Source organism: Antedon mediterranea, chromosome 7, assembly GCF_964355755.1.
Source record: "Antedon mediterranea chromosome 7, ecAntMedi1.1, whole genome shotgun sequence".
In the NCBI taxonomy this organism is placed as follows: Eukaryota; Metazoa; Echinodermata; class Crinoidea; order Comatulida; family Antedonidae; genus Antedon; species Antedon mediterranea.
Genome location: NC_092676.1, coordinates 433178 through 452746, shown reverse-complemented (window position 1 = coordinate 452746; position 19569 = coordinate 433178). Strand labels below are relative to the sequence as shown.

The window sequence follows — 19569 nt, the reverse complement described above, 5'->3', positions numbered from 1 at the left end:
CGTACACAATATCCTGAATCCCACAACCATCTCAAAGATAGTGTAGTGACACCACATCACATAAACCGCCGCGGTATCACATCAGACATGGATCCTAATAATAAAGTTGATATTCCACGAATTGATGTTACTGTTAGAGATGGATTTGAAAAAGAAGACTGCCTAAAATTAATGAGTGTTGTGCGACCAAACTGGACTCAAAGCGATATCCAATTTAAGGTGGAAGACACGTGTAGTTCATATTATTATTTATAGTGACTACCTAAAGTAGGCCTCCTCCATCCCAACTAGAAAGGGATGCTAGTCAAGTCGCCCCATCGCAAAGTCGCCCCATACAAAGTCGCCCCTTACACAGTCGCCCCATTGCAAAGTCGCCCCAAAACAAAGTCGCCCCGACACAGTCGCCCTATCGCAAAGTCGCCCCATCGCAAAGTCGCCCCAACGCAAAGTCGCTCCATCGCAAAGTCGCCCCATCACAAAGTCGCCCTATTGCAAACTCGCCCCAAAACGTTAAAAAATAGTTTACAAGTGCGTAAAATGTTGCAATGATACACAAAATAACACTGAACGTGTAGGCATAAAAGGGGAAGCCCCGCCATGTAGTCTCAGGTCACACGATCGGCACGCACCCCCATATCATCAGAGAGGAAGCCCCCGACTAATCACTCCGCGGTCGCACTCGTGCTAGCTTACCAGAGGGAAACCCCCGTAATTACTCCGCCGTTGCCGTTGTCGCACTCTACAACGCACCATCTGAAGATGGGGAAACCCCGCCGGAGTTTTACGATGATAATAATAATACCACATTTCAATCATTACCACATGATATCAGTCGCGTTCGAAATCGGTCGCGATAAAATGATGTTATACGATCTAGATTATTTTTACTTTGGTCGATGAATATTTATTATTATTATTTAGGCCTATATTAATAATTGATTTTTGTTTTTATTTTACAGATCAGTATGATGAGAAAGATGTGTGGCTTAAAAAATGAAAATTTGTAAACATAGTTTGAGATATAGTATTATCCAGCATAATGTCATTTAACAGTACATAATTATTTAAATGTGAAATATTTTATAGGAAACGTATAGGCTACGTCTGTATCTTTTATTTTGTATGCAACAAATTACGTAAAACAATTTATTTATAAACATTCAGTTTACTATTATATACATAGTATTACAGTGAACATTGATTGTAAGACTCCTGGAAAGGCAATACCATCATTATATCCATTATAAAATTGCATCATATCACTACTATAATGTCGTAAATGATAACGTGCGTGTGTGTATTTGTCGTACGTCCGTGTACGTATTATTCCGTGCCTCTTCACTGTCTTGTTTAATTTAAAATTAAATAAACACCCGATATGAGGATATTTATTAGGCATTATAATTAGAATGTTCTATAACCAAAAGGATTGAAAAGAATTTCTTCAGTAAAATGATCATTGTGCTGTTGAATAAAAGGCCACTCGCCATCTGAAACATTCTCTGAATCCAATCGGAGCTGCGCCTTCTGTTATCTGTTTCCTCACAGCTGCTACGTCTTTCTGCTGACCGTCGGGGATTCCCCTTTTTAACAAACACGCACACGATACTGTACGATGGTTTTTCCATGGTCAAAATGTCGCGTTTTAATTTTACTAATACCTGCATGTAAAACAATCATATCGGCAATGAAATCCCCTTTTTTTTTCTTCATTTTGAAAAGTCATTATAAAATTAAGACACATAACTTGTCAATAAATGCAAAATGATCAATAAGTAGCCTATAACACTTATTGTCTTACAACACTGTTATTGTTTTAACTACTGTAAATCTATACGAAGGCCTACTACACATTTATACATTTATTATATTATCCTAAAAAATCAAACGACCGATATGATTAAAACCGTGGGCGACTTTGCGATGGGGCGACTTTGCGTTTGGGCGACTTTGCGATGGGGCGAATTTGCGATGGGGCGACTTTGTAATGGGGCGACTTTGAGATGGGGCGACTGTGCCCGGGCGACTTTGTTTTGGGGCGACTTTGCGATGGGGCGACTTTGTATTGGGCGACTTTGTATGGGGCGACTTTGCGATGGGGCGACTTGACTGGATCCCCTAGAAAGCAGTAGTTTACTAGCCTAGTAGTAGTAGTATAGGGGCCAGTTGTCCTTGGTCCTAATCCTACAGTAACTGCTATACAAGTTTAGACGTATAGAGTAGAGTATAATAAATAGCTAGCCTAGATTAGCAACATCTCTTCTGTAGCTATCATTAAAGAAAATTGTTGATAAAAAGAATGTAGGCCTATATTTTATAAATTATTAAAGATATATTTTCCAACTGACAAAATAATTTGTAAACAATTTTTGTTTATACAGTATGAGTATTATTTTTCTTGAACTGAATATTACAAAATGATTTATTTTTCTTTTTTTTTTAGGCAATACACCATTAATAATAAGAAATGTTGCATTTTTGTGCACATTATAGGCCACCCAATCAATGCATTCAGATTTATTAAATAAATATTAAAAACCAGTTTCCACTGTCACAGATATTTACATCAGGGATTACAAACAAGTTGATAGGATGCTACTTGGGTGAAAACAAGTCCAATATGGTACTTGTCCGCATTTATGGTTTGAAGACCGAAGTGATTATTGACCGTGAAAGCGAGATTAAAACATTTCAAATTCTTTTTGCTGCCGATTGTGGTCCAGAACTGTACGTTATCTTCAACAATGGACTTTGTTATGATTATATTACTGGTGTCACGCTGACAATGCAAAGTGTTCGTGATGAACAGATAGCAAAGTTAGTAGTTCTTGTAATTATTATACAGCAGTACATAAAAGCAGTCTTGTCTGTGAAAATAATTTGATTTAAGTCATGTCTACACAATCAAACTTTATGTAACAAAAAAATGTGATGTATTTTGATACATCACACTTTTTTGTGGACAGAGCTTAACAGAGGCAAACTAGATACCGTAATTAACATTTTGTGAACAATTCTCATAGCTTTAAATAAGTGTAATTTTCTAATTTACATTTTTTTTTTGTCAATCTTTATACAGGCTGATCGCAAAAGAGCTGGTGCGAATGCATTGTATTCAGCCACCAGAGGGTGTTGTTCCAGAACCAACACTCTTCAAAACGCTCAGAAAATGGCAAAAGGCACTTCCAGCCAAATTTGATGACCCTCTTAAAAATGAAAAGTAGTTTTTTATCATTTCATTCTGCAAAATACTTTTATAAAAATATTCAGTCAAACCATTATAGTAAATGATCTTGGTGTTGCTAATTTATAACTGGCAAGACAAAGTACACACTTCTGAGCTGAATTCCAAATATTTTTGAAAAATCAAACAATGCTCATTTTCAATAATCAATAAGTAAAAACTTGCCATTTAATAACATTCTTATAAAAATTACTTTCATTCTAGATATTTGAAAGAATATCCTAGTGCTGATATTCTGTCAAAAGAAATTGATTTGTTAGAAGAAGTGTTGACAAAACAAGACAATAACAACGTTGTTTTTACACATCATGATCTTCTACTTGAGAACGTTCTTTTTGATAAGGTCAAAGGTAAATTGACCTTATGAAAAATGTATATATAATTATTAGGTACACAGAGTAAAATACGCAAACTCTATCTGGTTTAAAATCTTTATTTTTTAGACAAAGTTTCGTTCATTGACTATGAATATGCATCCTACAGCTACCAAGCTTTTGATATTGCTAACCATTTCAATGAATATGCCGGTAAGTGCAGGATTGAGCGGGTGAGATGGGGTGTACCTCTTATGGGTACACTTAAATAATACTACTATAAAGTAAAACTGTTATATTGTATGTTAATGTACTCAGAGTAATATAAAGAAAGATTTTAACTACAGGTATTGATGAAGTTGACTACAATCTTTATCCTGGAAAAGAGTATCAATTGAAATGGTTGAGAGAATATTTGACCAATTGGAACAAAGCAAAAAATATAGATGGACCAATCACGGAAGGACAACTAGAAAGATTCTATGCAACTGTTAATAAGTTTGCATTGGTAGGTTAATATGTAAACACAATTTATCATGTTACTTAACAGGGATGTTGTAAAAGGGTTTTGTAATCCTAGGTTACAAAATAATGAAGCCGCTTCTGAGAGGCGGGGGTGCTAGGGGATGGTATATTTTTAGACTGGGGGATTCTAAAATCCAAACTAACTTAACATTTCATTTTCTCCTATAAAGGCTTCTCATATGTTTTGGGGACTATGGGGCATAATACAAGCTTACAACTCTGTCATCGATTTTGACTTCCTACAGTAAGTCTGACCTTATTGAATTAATGTCGACCTTTGAAATTTAAAAGTTTATCTATTAAACTGCATGTATTTATATGCATCATTTACAAGAGCATTTTAATTACATTTTACAAACCAAATAAATCAAAAATTTGGTGGTGTATACTTTTATGAACTACCAAATTAAGTAGTACAATCAATCTTTTTTTTTTTAGATATGGCATTATACGTTTAGATGAATACTACAAGAAGAAGAAAGAATTCCTGGCTTTGTAACGCACATCAGGGTCCATCAATCAATACCTCATTTGACTATCAATATCTAAAATTGACTTTATCTACTTATTATTTGGCTGCAATTTTTTTTTTCAATAATGAAATACTGTATATATTATTAATACCAGAATAGTTTTGGACCAAATTTTAATTGTTCCATTCTATTTTTTGTCCTTTATTTTGCTGATTTCAATAAATATTATTGAACTTGTACTAGAAATAAAAAGCTAACTTTAAACAACCTGTTCAGCTCTCTGTTTCATCTTGATTCTTCTCAGACACCTGTTACGTGCTCGTCTCCCAAGCCAACACAGTGATTCTTTAACCAAGAGTGTAAATTGGTACCTAAGGCATTAAAATGCATGATTAGTTAGAATATAGGCCTACTATTCCCTAAGCATCAATTGTAGAAACTTTTTTATGATAAATTTGCTATCTATGGATATTTTGAAAGATAATTCTAGTAAAGACAATCGCATTCTGTAGCTTCAAATTATAATACAAGAGGTGCAACAATGATAATTTATTACCTTCATGCAGATTCTGGATTTTGAAATAAATGGGGCTTAGGGCCTAAAATAAAGTTCTATTTTTTGCATTGTATTTTTATGAATTTAGGCCCTATGTCCCTGTAGTGTTCCATTACACAAAGTAAGCTTTTAAATTCACCCATTAGTGTTGCATAGAAGAAATAAATACTGGATATACAACAAAGTATACACCAACTCTGTCTAAAGCTCTGTTTACACAATCAAAAACTTTGTGACACTTTTTTCATCAAATAAGTTTGATAGTGTAGACAGAGCTTTATATAAATATGATTCACTAACAATATATGTTTCATAACTTGACAGCTTTCCTCAATTTTGCTGACCGTGACCTTGGGTTTTTCTCGACCTCCTTCTCTGATGGTTCCATGAATTTATCGTCAAAAGACCAAATTTTAATTTGATTTTCATGACCACTTTCTGTATTATATGTAAAATTGTCTCTCTTCTTTTGATGTATACTTTTACCAGGTTCCATTGCATGTCTTCCCTGCAGAATTCTTTTCACGATTCTGTCCTCCAACGAGTGAAACGTCAATACAGCAATCCTGCCTCCAGGTTTCAGAAACTTTGATACCAAATTCAAACCGTTACTCAACTCTTCTAGTTCATTATTCACAAATATTCTTAACGCCTGGAATGTTCTTGTTGCTACGTGCATTTTTCTACCTATCATGTCTTTTGATTGGCTGGATTGAGTGTGTGTAAAGGCAAATGAAACAATGTTTGCTAATTCCGATGTCGTTTTAATCGGGTGGTATTTTTCTCTGAATTCAACTATCAATTGCGCAATTTTCTTAGCCTGTCTTTCTTCTCCGTACGCCTTTATTATTCTGGCAAGGGTTTCAACATTCAATGAGTTTACAACATCAGCCGCTGTTGGCTGATTTTCATGTCTGTGTGAGGAAAATAAAAATCATTATTTCTTTTTTGTAGATCAGAGAGAAAAACAGATCAATATCTAATTACAAATCATTGTCTGTTTCAAACACTGTAATATAATTTCATACCTACTTAACTCTAAACAAAATATTTATTTTATAACAACCTGTTATCTCCATCCATTCGCATATCAAGTGGTCCAGACTTGCTCAGTGCAAAGCCTCGCTCTGCTGTATCAAATTGCATTGAGGAGCAGCCGGCATCAATGACGACACCATCTAAAATGCCTTCTTGGAGACCAATATCCTTAGCAACCGTATCTAATTCAGAGAATCTTCCTAACATTGGATGAAGTCGATCTCTGCAAAACACATTATTTCATAAAATCAAATATTGATTTCTTTCAATCTTTCAATGAACAAAAATAATTTGTTTACTTCTTCTCAGCCTTAAATAGAAGCTTCTTTTATAAACTATGATTTTATTTATTACTATTATTATTAATTTGAATTTAAAGCAGAAATATAAGCAGAAAAATTAGCATCCTTCAATAAGAGGCAAGTGTGTGTGGGAGGAGCTATACATTTATCACTCACTCATCAGCTATCACTAGACATAGATACAAATGTACTACTTTAAACACTCACTTTCATTGTCACAAATGTACTTATTATGAATACAATATATTCATCACTGAGATTTTAAATAAACATGAGATGAAGTCACACAAGAAAAATAAAGAAATGTACCTGTAATTGATTGATAAGGTTTTAGCTATATTGTATGCAACAGGATCACGATCTAGAGCAAACACTTGGCTAGTTGGTGAACACTTTAAGATGGATCTTGAATGACCTCCACCACCAAAGGTCATGTCAAGGAACTTCTACAAATATCAATATAAACACAAATAGCAATGATACCAACATTTCTCAATTAAAAGAAAGATTATATGAAATGTTATATAATAAAAAATATTACAAAAACAAGCAGGATCAAGCTAAAAAAGCTAAAAAAGCTTGTAATAGAATGAAAAACTAACAAAATTGGACCAGGAATATATTACAAAAATACATTAGTACGTATATTAAACATAAAACAAAGATTGTACTTTAAAATGCACTTTTACAACCAATATAGGTACATCAGGGAGGTATGAAAATATTTTTATACCTCTCTTTTGGTATAAACAATATTTACAGTATATAATACAGAAATGTTCATTAGGATGAAATGTTCATAAAATTAAATGCACAGAATATATGTAATCATAGTTTTCAAAACAAATTAATTAATTATTTAATACACATTTTACACAAAATTACAATGCATTACCAACCTCATCCTCCTTTGGATCCAGGAACGCAAGAATTTCATTTTTCATGACTGGAAAATGTCTAAATTCTACATTATCATTCGTCTCCTTTTCAAGAGCGGGTGAAGAAGTGTTTCTCAATCGCATTGACCTTGGGTACTTCAAGCAAATGGATGTTGAAAACTGACGATGAAGAAGTCGTCCAGCACACAAAGACATCCCTGTGACTAAATAATCGAAAAATGATATATGTTATATATTATTAATAATAAAATTTGATATTGTGTCAGTTTTTTATATTTTTTTAATGAAAAATTCCCAGCAATGGAAAATGTATGGCCCAATTACAATTTATAAAGGTTAATATTTAAGCCTAAGTAGAGCTAGTCTGTGTATATAATAAGTAAGGCCAGTATACCCCCGTTAGTAAGACTAAGATTGGGTACGATTTGACCATAACTATGATGGCTACATTATGACACGTTCAATCGGTTGGAATATGTTTATCCAGCCTACCATACAGGGATTCTAGCCTAGCCTAAACAATGAAACTGTAAAATAACATAAGTAAAACAAATACTGCCAACATTCTTATTTCAACTAAACGTCGTAAACAATAATAGAGCCAAGGCAATAAATAATCGAATAGGCTAGCTACTATCCTAGGCCTAAATCATCTCACTCCACCACTCGCCTGGCTGCTGATGGTGGTGGTATGATGCCGATATATTCAACATGTGCGTGCTCATCTATGCGGAACGGCATGACAAGTTGTTTACTATGGAAGGCAATCTCCGCAAAATTACAAATACCCGCTCACGCATGTGTATTGTTACATCTTACTGGTTTGATATTATGAAATAAATAATTGATACTTTAATCAAAACAATTATTGTATACGTATAACATAAAAGCAATCAAATCAATTAACTATATTTGTTCTTATAGTCAGAAAGATCACAAATGATACAAACCAAGTGTTAGTCACATATACAAGTTTATTTTAGCAACACCGAGTGGCACATCACACACTGTTGTCAATGATATTTATAATTCAAACTAATTATTACTACTAAATTTACAAGCAAAGTTCAATGATTAACAAATGGTGAGAAATCTAATGAAACAAAGTGATTATTAAATGGTAATCCACAACATAATTTAAATAAATTGCATGATATAGTATAATAAATCAGTTTACAGCAACATAAGCATTGTGACCAAATTTGGCCCTAAACCATACCACACTGAGCATCATAACTGTTTACCAACAGCCACGTATACCGTCAATAAATGCACATAATTAGTGCATAGCAGCACAAGAAATACGTAATGTCTTTATAATTATTCTTTTATACATAATTTATACAAAAAAAGTTTACAATGAAGCAATATGCTATATACAATGCACTTTACATGCAAATATGTTAAATTATCTAGTAAAAATCTGAATTTATTTTCAGATTTTATTGCAAATAAATGTCATACAATAAAAAAAACGATTTCACTTCCATGTACTCCGCAAACCATTGACTGATTTCACTTCCATGTACTCCGCAAACCGTTGACTGATTTCGTTCGAGCCAAAGTACTGTAAAGAAACAATACAATTATGTTGGTATTAATTAGTATTAACTTTTACTGAACTATACAAATGGTTTTACATACAGGTGGTTTTACATACAAATGGTTTTACATACAGATGGTTTTACATACAGGTGGTTTTCCAATACAGGTGGTTTTACATACAGATGGTTTTACATACAGGTGGTTTTACATACAGGTGGTTTTACAATACAGGTGGTTTTACAATACAGGTGGTTTTACAATCATACAGGTGGTTTTACAATCATACAGGTGGTTTTACAATCATACAGGTGGTTTTACAATCATACAGGTGGTTTTACAATCATACAGGTGGTTTTACAATCATACAGGTGGTTTTACAATACAGATGGTTTTACAATACAGATGGTTTTACATACAGATGGTTTTACAATACAGGTGGTTTTACAATACAGATGGTTTTACAATACAGGTGGTTTTACAATACAGGTGGTTTTACAACACAGGTGATTTTACTTACACATTTCTTGAAGGCACTGCTCTGCTGTTCCTTACTCGTGATGGAAGAGCAGAGAATGGTGTCTTATGCTCAGATGATGACCTATCAAAATAAAAAATATTAAGAGATTTGGATATGATCATAATTATCTCATTCAATTCAGATCAGATAGTTATCATAAAAATGCTTAGGACAACTTGTTGCATTTTGATTTGGCATTTGTTCGGTAATGATGCGCACTTTATTGCTGTTTCTTTCGTTGCTGTTGGTTTTGATGAAATAAAATAAAATTATCTTTTATCCGATTGGTTAACAATAATTTTACCGATAACGTTTGTTATGGCTGCAAAAACATGGCCTATCAAACCACAAAATGAGCAAAGAGTTACTACTGTATTTAATTGTGTATATAGCAGATATAGCATAGAAGTAAGAGCAGATTCAGAAAGTTTGATGTGGAATGATACAGTACAGTATATAAATGGTACCAATGTCATCACAACCACTTGACTTATTTACAGTACGTAATTTGATTCCAAATGTCTTACCTTGTATGATGGTTATTTGTTCTCTTGTTTTTTGCTGCTGTTGTCAACATCATGTACGCTGGCGGCGCTGCTCGTTTCTTACCTAAAATTTAAACAATTACATCATAAATCAATCCAAAATATGCAAATTACTAACAAATCAGAAATGAAGATTTATTTGGTACTAAAAATGAATGTTATTATACCTTGTATACAATCAGACATGGATGGCAAACCAAGTGCTCGAACCGCAGCTGCATTCTTATTAGGCATGGTACCTACTTTATCAGTCATAAACTTTTTGGTCCTACTAAAACAAAAATCCACTTTGAATGAAAACACATTGTTACTGTATTTTAGCACTTTATTGATATATTTGAAAAAGAGTTTTGAATGCTTAACTGTAATAGTACATTACCTTGTTTTTTGCTGGAATGTTTTTGCTTTTGGATTAGCGAGAGACTGATGAGGTGAGTTAACAGCAATGTCCGTGAGAGGCACCCGGCGGCTTACAGCTTGCCGTTTTGGTGTGGACACCACCTTGGCATATGATAGTACTTGACCTAGAAGAAGTATATTTATATAATTTTGAATTCAGTGACAATACACATATACAAAAGTGGTATGTCTCTGACGTAAGCAATTAATTATATTGGAAGTGTTGCTTAATGCTGATTAAATAAAATAAAATAAAATATGGATTCTGCATCATACATAGCAAACGACACACCCAATTTACTGACAAATGACCTGTAGAACCAGCATTCTAAATTGCAATATTTACTGACAACCTCTATTTACAAATGACTTGTAGAACCAGCATTCTGAATTGCAATATTCCATACGACACATACATACCTGTTTCATTTGTTAATCTTATGTTATCACCCGCACTCACTGTCCGATTGTTGGGTGTAGCATCCAAAGGACAAACGCCCTCAATTGTAAAGCTTGAGTCTTTATTAATGTTCACTGATTTAGTACTGTGTGTATGTTGGTTCATCGTGGATTGATGATCTCTGATAGATTCTCCTTCCTTGTGAGGAGTACGTACACGCATTGGAGTCCCAAGAGGATTTTGACGAGGGGTACACACGCGCATCGGTGTTCCTATTAAAGCTGATTTTTGGTGAGTAATGGCAACATTTTTACTAGTTTCTGAGGTGAATGTTTGTCTACAATTGGTTGTTGAGCACAGACTGTTAGGAAGAGTTTCTGGATTTCTGTTATTGGCTGTTTTTGGATTTAAATTTCTGGCAGTCATTGCACGTTTATCACTGTTGCTTCGTTTAAGAGGTGTCGATGAGTTATCTAAAACAGCGCAAAAATATTAATTTTTTAAATTAGTTAAATAATTTCAGGAAAAATTACGAACCACACAGTATTTATATCACAATAAATAAATACTGTATATTTTGAAAATTGAATAAAAAAATATATTTTACCTTGTATTACATAAGTATCACCCATTGTTGGAGCTGGAAAGAAAATATTAAATTTAAAAAATTGATAATCATAAATATTTACTTTTTTAAAATGTTACGGTTGGCAACAGCTGTGTCTACACTATCAAATTTTATGAGACAACAAAATGTGACTTGTCCATATATGGACATGATGATGTCATATCACTACCATATTTAAGCATATCAACACATCACACTTTTTTTGTCAAACTAGTTTGATAATGTAGATAGAGCTTTATACTGTAGTAACGTTGTATTGCTGTTAGTTTAAAGGCCAGGTGCGCCGGGCAAACAATTTATATTGATCATACATTCCAATAATTATCGATCTATAGTTTCCCCTATGTTTCATAATTTTTGGGATTTTATTTGTGTTACATGAGCTTGTTGAAAATAAGCACTTTCTTATCAGTGGGGGGATAGTTCAAATTACACAGTAAAATCTCTATTCTTTTGTACACAAATTTTGTAAATAGAGAGGCATTTTAAAAAGCTATGAAAAATAAACGGTGTGGTAAAAAATGTCATCAGATGACTAAATATAGGTAATATAACTTGAATATTACATTTCTGATATTTTTATTCAACTTCAGATTTTTATTTTCATGCTATAGCAAAAATTATCCACCATATATCCACCATCTTTTTTCACTGTCTAGGGAGTCACCAGACATGTTATTACATTAGGTTAACTACCTAACTACTGAAAAAAAGTCTTCCTGGTTTTTATGGAAGAATTTTGCCAAATTTTGTATTTGACCATATTAAGGGAAATTCATGTTTTTTCGTTTCGATTTCTGTTACAAATATTTGATTTATGTACAATTAACCAAATATTATATTTAAAATTCATGCCTGTACCTGAGCTTTAAAGTTAATATATGGTAAGAAAGCATACCTTCTGGCGTTGTCCTGACACCACTTAACACCGGTAATTCCAGTAAACTGTTTACATCACTGCATGGATCATCTGCCATGTCCGCCCATAACACTTCTCTCTCGCCCTCTACCTGCTTTTGAATATTCTCAAACTCGGCAAGTGTTTCTGATGTAGCGATGTTAGAGCCTTTTATCAGGTAGAATTGTTTACGGATTGTGTTTAGAAGGGTTGCGATTAACCTTTAAAACAGAAAAAGAAATGCTTAACTTTAAGGCTACATTTCCAATCAATATACATTCTAATAAACAATTAGCTATAAGGTATAACACAGTTGGTGTTTTTAAAGTATTTTTCATAGTTTAATAGACATTTTGTGGTCGACTAACTAAGGAATGAGTGCAATAAACATTGAATATATAATTATACCTTTCAGATGACTGAATGCAGCCACCTTGTTGCCGGCAAAATTTTGTCAAATGCTTCACTTGGCGGCGGAGGTCTTTGACCTCAATTTCCAGGTGTCTGGTTCGTAATGTCATTTGTAAAACCTAAAATTTGAGTAAACAAAATGTCATAGATCATGCCTATTTTAAGGTTGAGTTTTTTAGGTTGATAAAGATGAATAGGCATTGTGAAAAGTTAAAATGTGTCATTCTTATATAGGTATAATTCACCTCATTACCCCGGTCAAACATGTATGGAACAGAGGTGGTGAAAACATGGTTACTTTTCTTTATATGTAGTTTACAATCTGTGCAGCAATAAATTATACTATATATATTATACTATATATTATTAGACTTATTTCACCTCTGGTAGTTTGCCATTTTGTGCTAATGAAGACATTTCAGTAACTGAATTCTGTAACCATTCCTCATTTTTCTCCATTCTATTTTTAACATCTATCTTTCTATTTTTCACTCGCGCATGTCTTGCTTCTGATGCCGCTACTGTACGCTGGAACTTTGACATTGTCTGCAAGACAAAAATATATACGTAGTAACAAAGAAATTGAGTATAAAATCGACTTTAAAACAGCTAAATGAATTTTAAAAGTTTAAAAAAAGAATTAAAACAATCAACAAATACATCTGTTTGTACATAGTATGTTTACCTTCTCTCCTTGAACCTGATTTCCATACACAAGTCTCAGTCTTTCTATAGTTTGAGTTTTACACGATATCTTCCATGATAAATCTCTGTCTGATGACTCAAGCTCCAGCAGCTCCTTTCTGATGCTTGCTCTTTGTGTGAACACATCGTACAACAAGGAATTGTACCTTAGAAAACAATAAATAAAAAATAATTAGTTGATGCTAATTTTATACTAGGTTCAGTAATTGTTCATTGCATACAAAGTAACTGTTGATTTGATTGATTGTACTTGTATGGCTCTTGGAAACAAGAATAATACGTCAGGAAAACACGAGTATCTGGAAATGCACCTCAAGTGAGTGTAAGCCATTTTGAAATGTGAAGCAACTTTACAATTGTAAAACAGAAATGTCTGTAACTTACTTAATAATATCTTGCTGTTGGTAAAGTGACTGTGATTCTTTGTTTGAATTGTCATTGCTGCTTCGTGACGTATTCTGCTTAAGTTTGTCTTTTAGTTCACTGATCTACAACAGACAAATGAAAGGCTAATTATGATTGTTTAACTGCTTCATACTCGTTAAACACAGCTTCCCTTTTTAAAACGCCTAAAATCTGATGCTTTCAATATATCTTCTACACACTACAAAATAAACAAATGCGTCTTGTTCTTTCGACACATACCAAACACACAACATTACACTGGCTAACACCTTTTTGATGAAGAGCAACAGAGGAATCCTTACTTACCTCTAAACGTAAATCTGAAATAATCTTTGTGTACTGAGTAACATGAAAATTGACGTTCACAACATTACTCTTAACCTGAAAACAAATGAAATATTAGGTTGAATGTTTAACAATATTAGCAAGTTTTTAAAAACAATTGACATATTTTTACTTATTAAAGTGTTACCAAAGGTTAACCTGATACTGGAATCTGACTGTACATTGTATCTCACAAAAAGTCTCCTTGTATCATGAATGGGTACTACTCACACATTTCTACAATTAAAATGTAACCTTCTTACCTGTGACTTGATGTTTTTAGCACGATCTGCGTACCTCAGTGTATTGTACGTGTCGTCATATGTCAAACTTGAAGGGCTGTAATAGGATAAAGCATTTCAATAAATTTAAGGAAAGTTCTGTTACTTTTAATGGTGATTTTTAGCCGTTGTTATTATTGTATAGAAGTGGTTATATACAGTTACCTCACTGCAGCTATCATGACAGTATTACAGTTGCCTCCTAGTGAATCTTTTAACAATCTGGTGAGTTTGCTGTTTCTGTATGGTACAAACTTATCCTTCTAAACACAAGAAACAACCGAAATTAAATATGAAAATGCTGTCTTTTATTAGGATGTTGGATTTGGGGGAAATGTCTGTATTATAAACAAACAGGTTTACAAGCAATTGATGCTGAAAACAATTCAGATTTTGTAAGAGAGGATTTTATCTTGCTTACCAACATACACTCATCTTTTTCAATAACAACCCTACCTTCCAAACTTAAAATAAATAAAAATATAATGTATTGTACATTTACCTTATTGCTGGCAAGAGCATTTATACAGCTACCTAAGGCAAGTAAAGATCTGTTAATGTTGGCTCCTTCTTGAAACCTAGCCCCACGGTTCCTGGTCACGATGGCTCTCTCTGAACCTGCCAGATCAATCAGCGACATCTTACCCAGTTTGACGTCTGCATTCAGATTGCCAGTTCTGTCTTTCTGTCTTACAAACACCTGCAAAAAAAAAGGAAAAAATTTGTTAATAAATAAAACATTTTTGATTCCATACAAAATTAAATTGTAGTTTATTTCAGAGTTTTATTCTTTATACAAGTTCAGGACCACTCTTGACTCAGACTTTTGTGATTAATAAGAATCACTGTGAGTAAACAGAATGTGCCAAAAGCGTTTCAAGAAAAAGAAAAAGGCAATGTTAAAATACTATATATAGGCCTATGTTAAAATACTGTTAAAAAACTATTAAAAATGCAGATTTCAAAAACACCATAGGCCCTGTAAAATACGGTTTAAATGGAAAATTGAGACGGATTGAGGAATTGATGTGTCATAGGCCTAGAAATCACCAAAACTGTGTTGAAAAATGTATTTACACAATGAATTACCATGAACTAACTTGTTTCTAGGTCTTCAGAAATCTAAAGCTCTCTAATATTTAGAGCTTTAGATTATAGAATAACCAACCTGAAAGACAGCATGTGATCTTGAAGACTGAGCGTTAGCATCAGTTGGGTGCTGAGTTCGATTCTTATTTCCAAACTGTAACATACTAAACAGATCCTGTGCACTAGCAGGCTGTAACACAATAACATAGCACAAATTACAATAAATACTATTGTAGCAGGCTGTAACACAATAACATAGCACAAATTACAATAAATACTATTGTAGCAGGCTGTAACACAATAACATAGCACAAATTACAATAAATACTATTGTAGCAGGCTGTAACACAATAACATAGCACAAATTACAATAAATACTATTGTAGCAGGCTGTAACACAATAACATAGCACAAATTACAATAAATACTATTGTAGCAGGCTGTAACACAATAACATAGCACAAATTACAATAAATACTATTGTAGCAGGCTGTAACACAATAACATAGCACAAATTACAATAAATACTATTGTAGCAGGCTGTAACACAATAACATAGCACAAATTACAATAAATACTATTGTAGCAGGCTGTAACACAATAACATAGCACAAATTACAATAAATACTATTGTAGCAGGCTGTAACACAATAACATAGCACAAATTACAATAAATACTATTGTAGCAGGCTGTAACACAATAACATAGCACAAATTACAATAAATACTATTGTATCACACTTAATTAAGTGTAATGTTTTACTTTTGTGTTAAGCCTAATACTTTAATTTTTCCTAAGTGATGTTTGACTTATTTAAATAATGATAGAAAGAACTTAATACAGTAGCATTGAGTCTAAATGTTATATAAATCAAAAAGTTTATACCATGGTATAAACTCAAGTAAACACCAGCAGTGAAGTCAATACTTTGTATTTGTCAATGACTCCATGTGCCTTTATTAGGCTACAAGAACAGTAAGTTACCTTGTGGACCGATAGACCAGTTACGCATACACCTTTCTGTGGGTCTTCACGTACGGCCAGGGCTCCTGATGGTACCAACAGATCTCTGATTGTCTCATTATAAATCTGAAAAAGATTTTAGTTGTTTACTTATTAACGTGATTCACTAGAAATAAAAACATTGCTAGTACTAGTAGTACATTTAGTTTTTACAAACATGTTAATGAAAACTTACCTCTAAATAAGAGACAGCAATATCACATACTTTCTCTGCTTGGACTTGTTGAATTCGGTTGTACAGCTCCATCATGGTCAAGAAGATGACTCCTGGACAATTGGTACCATTACCCAACATGGTAAAGGTCTTACCAGCACCTGTAGCTCCATATGCAAATACTATAAAGACAAACAACTTGCCATTGACAATGAGTAAAAACAATAGACATAATCAATTTTAAATTCTTGACAATTGTTACGTGGAACCCATTAAACATTGCAATTACAAATCAAACTAGAATTTAAATAGTCGCTTTGACGAATTATAATAATTGAATTCATTCTTTTTTTTTTTCATTCATAATTTTTTTTAAACATGCATATGTACGTTAAATATGATTGCAAAAATGCTGATGTATCATTGCCATGCTTTAACCTGATGATTAAGCCTTGTAAATTGAATTTAAGAACTTTAAAATGAACCAAAAATAAAAACCACACCTACCAGAGCAATTATATCCATTCATCAATCCATCTATCACAGGTTTTGTCGTGCTTTCATAAACACTTTGTTGCGTAGCATTTTTATCAAATACACAATCAAATCCAAATCGTAAATCCTTGTTCTTGCGTACGAGTATGTTCCTTCTGCGGATTTTTTTTCCGTGGTAGAATTGAGGTGACAGTTGCTCTTTTGGGTCAAATATTAAAATTTGGTCATCAAGAACTTCAATGATGTTGCGCGAGCCAGACTCTGCCTCCTGACTGTTTTCAGGTCGAACACGTATCACAACTCTAACATTGGTTGATTTCTCATTTGACCCAGAAAGCGCTATGTTACTTCGCTTAGAAGTCATAGTGGTGGTATACTTTAAATTCTTCCTCCAATCTATTAAAAAAAGTTATACATCTGATTTAGGCCTAGATCAGGATTAGGCTATAGCGCAAAAAAGTTTCAGCTGAAAAATGTAACATGGAATGATGCTATTTTAAATATTTATAATAGGGCCTTTATATTATACACCGTGGTTAGGATTCCGGCACCGGAACTCAACTGCCCAGCGTTAGGGAATCCGACACGCTATTGCGCATGCCCAGAGCAAGGTAATCGGCGACTCTATACTTATCAACAATAACAGCGATGGATCATTTCATAGCTGCGCCACACGGCGAACTAGCCTAGATGCCTTCTAATATGGGATCCACTAATCTAGGCTAGGGCTACCAGTTAGACGTGACCAGTGGGCCTATAGTATTTATTTTGTAATTAAAAAAAGTGGTTGCTTCATTCATATATAAACTTCATATCATTATGAATTATATAATTACATGACTAGTTTTATGATTTTTCATAACGCATTATACTGTACATAACAACATGCAATCACAAGTTGATTTGTTGACGGCAGCCACCGCGTGGATGTGAAAAAACTGTTCGGGAAGTCAGTCAGGGTCGCAACGCTAAAAACAGCATTACGATTCTTAAATCTTAGATAGATACTGATACTTATTAATACAGTATCATTATAATTATTTTAACGCGTGGCGTAGTCGTATTTGAATTATTAATTCATATATGGCATAGGCCTAGGCCAAGTTTCATCCCATCGCTTTCTCGCTCGCGCAACGACTATCTAGGCTACAGTAAATCCCTATAACACTCCGACTCTCCGTGGTGTGGCACACTAAGTATTAGTGCAAGCTATAATTCACTTCCCATAGCTCTGGGCATGCGCAATAGCGTGTCAGATTCCCTAACGGTGAGCAGTTGAGTTCCGGTGCCGGAATCCTAACCACGGCGTATATTATAGGCCTATTCACTTTATTTATTCCATCAAAAATCTATTACTACAATTACAAATAGTGGCCCAAATTGCTTGTAATATTAATTATGTTATCATAATAATATTTCTATTAAATTATTATTTCTTTTCTCTAGTCTAGGCCTATTATCAATCCTATCTAGGCTTAATATTCTTAGGCTAGGCCACTAGGCCTAGTTAAATGTACCACCATGTACCACCTAGCTAGGCCTAGACCCTCCTCTCTCTGACTGAGGCCTACTCTGATTAACCGGCCCTGAAACTTTTTCAGGTTAGGCCTAGCTCTAGCCTCTCGTAGGCCTAGCTCTCTTTCTTCTCATGCCTAAAATGAATAAGTTTACTACTACAGTATTGACCTAGATTATCATATATTTATATACTTACTCAAATGTAGCTATTTATTTAATTGTAAAGTAGTGATTTTAAGTTTTTGTTTCAACAAAAGCCGGCCTGGGCTAGCCTCGCCTTGTTGCTTTTCGGTAGTTTTTAAATTGGTTCTTATTCTACGACATGTGATTGGCTAGCTTTCAACAAAACAATGTACCTGATTGGTTAGCGTTTCACACACACACAGTTCAAAGGTTAACTTTACATGGTGGTGGCAGCAGACACGTTTCTGTGTTTTTAAAATACATTTGACTTTCACTGGGAATTTTTGGAGAATCCATGGTTTTCGGTATAAATTGTTTATGATACAAGTGATTAAAAAAACTATATTTCATAATGAAATAATTTTATGTCAAATTTATACATCTTTAATAATTTGCAGAGCCCCAATTACACTATATTTGCAATACCATCCGAGACGAAACACATACAGTACACCATTTTAAAAGCAAATGCATGTAGTAAATTGAACCTTGTTTTCCAGTTTATTAGTGAAAATTATCTTAAATTACCCTTAGAAACAATGAAAAAATCATGGTTTCTTTGTCACATAACTCTACATCCCACAATTTTAAACTATTTTTTGCCGATCATCAGATAAAAATGTATTGTCCTCCAAAAAAATGAAGACTAATAAAATCATACAACCAAATGATTTGACTTATGAAAAGACAAAATAAA

The 19569-nt window shown here is 33.5% G+C and overlaps 3 protein-coding genes across 5 annotated transcripts; 1 reads left to right on the top strand and 2 right to left on the bottom strand.

Moving 5' to 3' along the window:
- Window positions 1–9: 9 nt before the first annotated feature.
- Window positions 10–5312, top strand: LOC140053902 (ethanolamine kinase 1-like). 2 transcript variants are annotated; one of them, XM_072098647.1, is made up of 8 exons: window positions 10–219; window positions 2558–2817; window positions 3080–3220; window positions 3449–3594; window positions 3688–3771; window positions 3906–4066; window positions 4254–4327; window positions 4522–5210. In XM_072098647.1, the coding sequence occupies exons 1-8, from the start codon at window positions 88–90 to the stop codon at window positions 4580–4582; spliced, it is 1059 nt and encodes a 352-aa protein (XP_071954748.1). In that variant the 5' UTR covers window positions 10–87; the 3' UTR covers window positions 4583–5210. The 2 variants fall into 2 exon arrangements, with proteins under 2 accessions (XP_071954748.1, XP_071954749.1); XM_072098648.1 differs by lacking the exon at window positions 10–219 and adding an exon at window positions 1921–2301 and having other exon boundaries at window positions 4522–5312.
- LOC140053900 (12S rRNA N(4)-cytidine methyltransferase METTL15-like) lies at window positions 4790–8035 on the bottom strand. Its single transcript, XM_072098646.1, has 6 exons — window positions 7915–8035; window positions 7352–7554; window positions 6762–6898; window positions 6179–6373; window positions 5413–6026; window positions 4790–4927 (listed from the first exon to the last, which is right to left on the bottom strand). Exons 2-5 carry the CDS (start codon window positions 7544–7546, stop codon window positions 5423–5425), a joined length of 1131 nt encoding a protein of 376 aa, XP_071954747.1. The 5' UTR covers window positions 7547–7554; window positions 7915–8035; the 3' UTR covers window positions 4790–4927; window positions 5413–5422.
- A 299-nt stretch (window positions 8036–8334) lies between these two features.
- LOC140054088 (kinesin-like protein KIF18A) lies at window positions 8335–19059 on the bottom strand. Of its 2 annotated transcripts, none has more exons than XM_072098929.1 (21): window positions 18886–19059; window positions 17184–17567; window positions 16698–16858; window positions 16484–16588; window positions 15578–15688; window positions 14912–15109; window positions 14575–14672; window positions 14392–14467; window positions 14111–14185; window positions 13784–13887; window positions 13380–13545; window positions 13076–13240; window positions 12692–12813; window positions 12284–12504; window positions 11365–11397; window positions 10778–11230; window positions 10338–10482; window positions 10126–10229; window positions 9941–10022; window positions 9414–9494; window positions 8335–8918 (listed from the first exon to the last, which is right to left on the bottom strand). In XM_072098929.1, the coding sequence occupies exons 2-21, from the start codon at window positions 17533–17535 to the stop codon at window positions 8867–8869; spliced, it is 2904 nt and encodes a 967-aa protein (XP_071955030.1). In that variant the 5' UTR covers window positions 17536–17567; window positions 18886–19059; the 3' UTR covers window positions 8335–8866. The 2 variants fall into 2 exon arrangements, with proteins under 2 accessions (XP_071955030.1, XP_071955031.1); XM_072098930.1 differs by having other exon boundaries at window positions 10126–10226.
- Between the last annotated feature and the right edge of the window lie 510 nt (window positions 19060–19569).

Excerpts from the sequence above, each read along its gene's own strand:
- LOC140053902 (XM_072098647.1), top strand. The coding sequence starts at position 88 with ATGGATCCTAATAATAAAGTTGATATTCCACGAATTGATGTTACTGTT. Across the intron at positions 220-2,557 it reads AAAGCGATATCCAATTTAAG|ATATTTACATCAGGGATTAC; the intron begins GTGGAAGACACG and ends CCACTGTCACAG. Across the intron at positions 4,328-4,521 it reads ATCGATTTTGACTTCCTACA|ATATGGCATTATACGTTTAG; the intron begins GTAAGTCTGACC and ends TTTTTTTTTTAG.
- LOC140053900 (XM_072098646.1), bottom strand. The coding sequence starts at position 7,546 with ATGTCTTTGTGTGCTGGACGACTTCTTCATCGTCAGTTTTCAACATCC. Across the intron at positions 6,899-7,351 it reads TGGATCCAAAGGAGGATGAG|AAGTTCCTTGACATGACCTT; the intron begins GTTGGTAATGCA and ends TGATATTTGTAG. Across the intron at positions 6,027-6,178 it reads CGAATGGATGGAGATAACAG|ACATGAAAATCAGCCAACAG; the intron begins GTTGTTATAAAA and ends TTCCTCACACAG.
- LOC140054088 (XM_072098929.1), bottom strand. The coding sequence starts at position 17,535 with ATGACTTCTAAGCGAAGTAACATAGCGCTTTCTGGGTCAAATGAGAAA. Across the intron at positions 12,505-12,691 it reads TGCATTCAGTCATCTGAAAG|GTTAATCGCAACCCTTCTAA; the intron begins GTATAATTATAT and ends TCTGTTTTAAAG. Across the intron at positions 8,919-9,413 it reads GCAGTGCCTTCAAGAAATGT|TACTTTGGCTCGAACGAAAT; the intron begins GTAAGTAAAATC and ends GTTTCTTTACAG.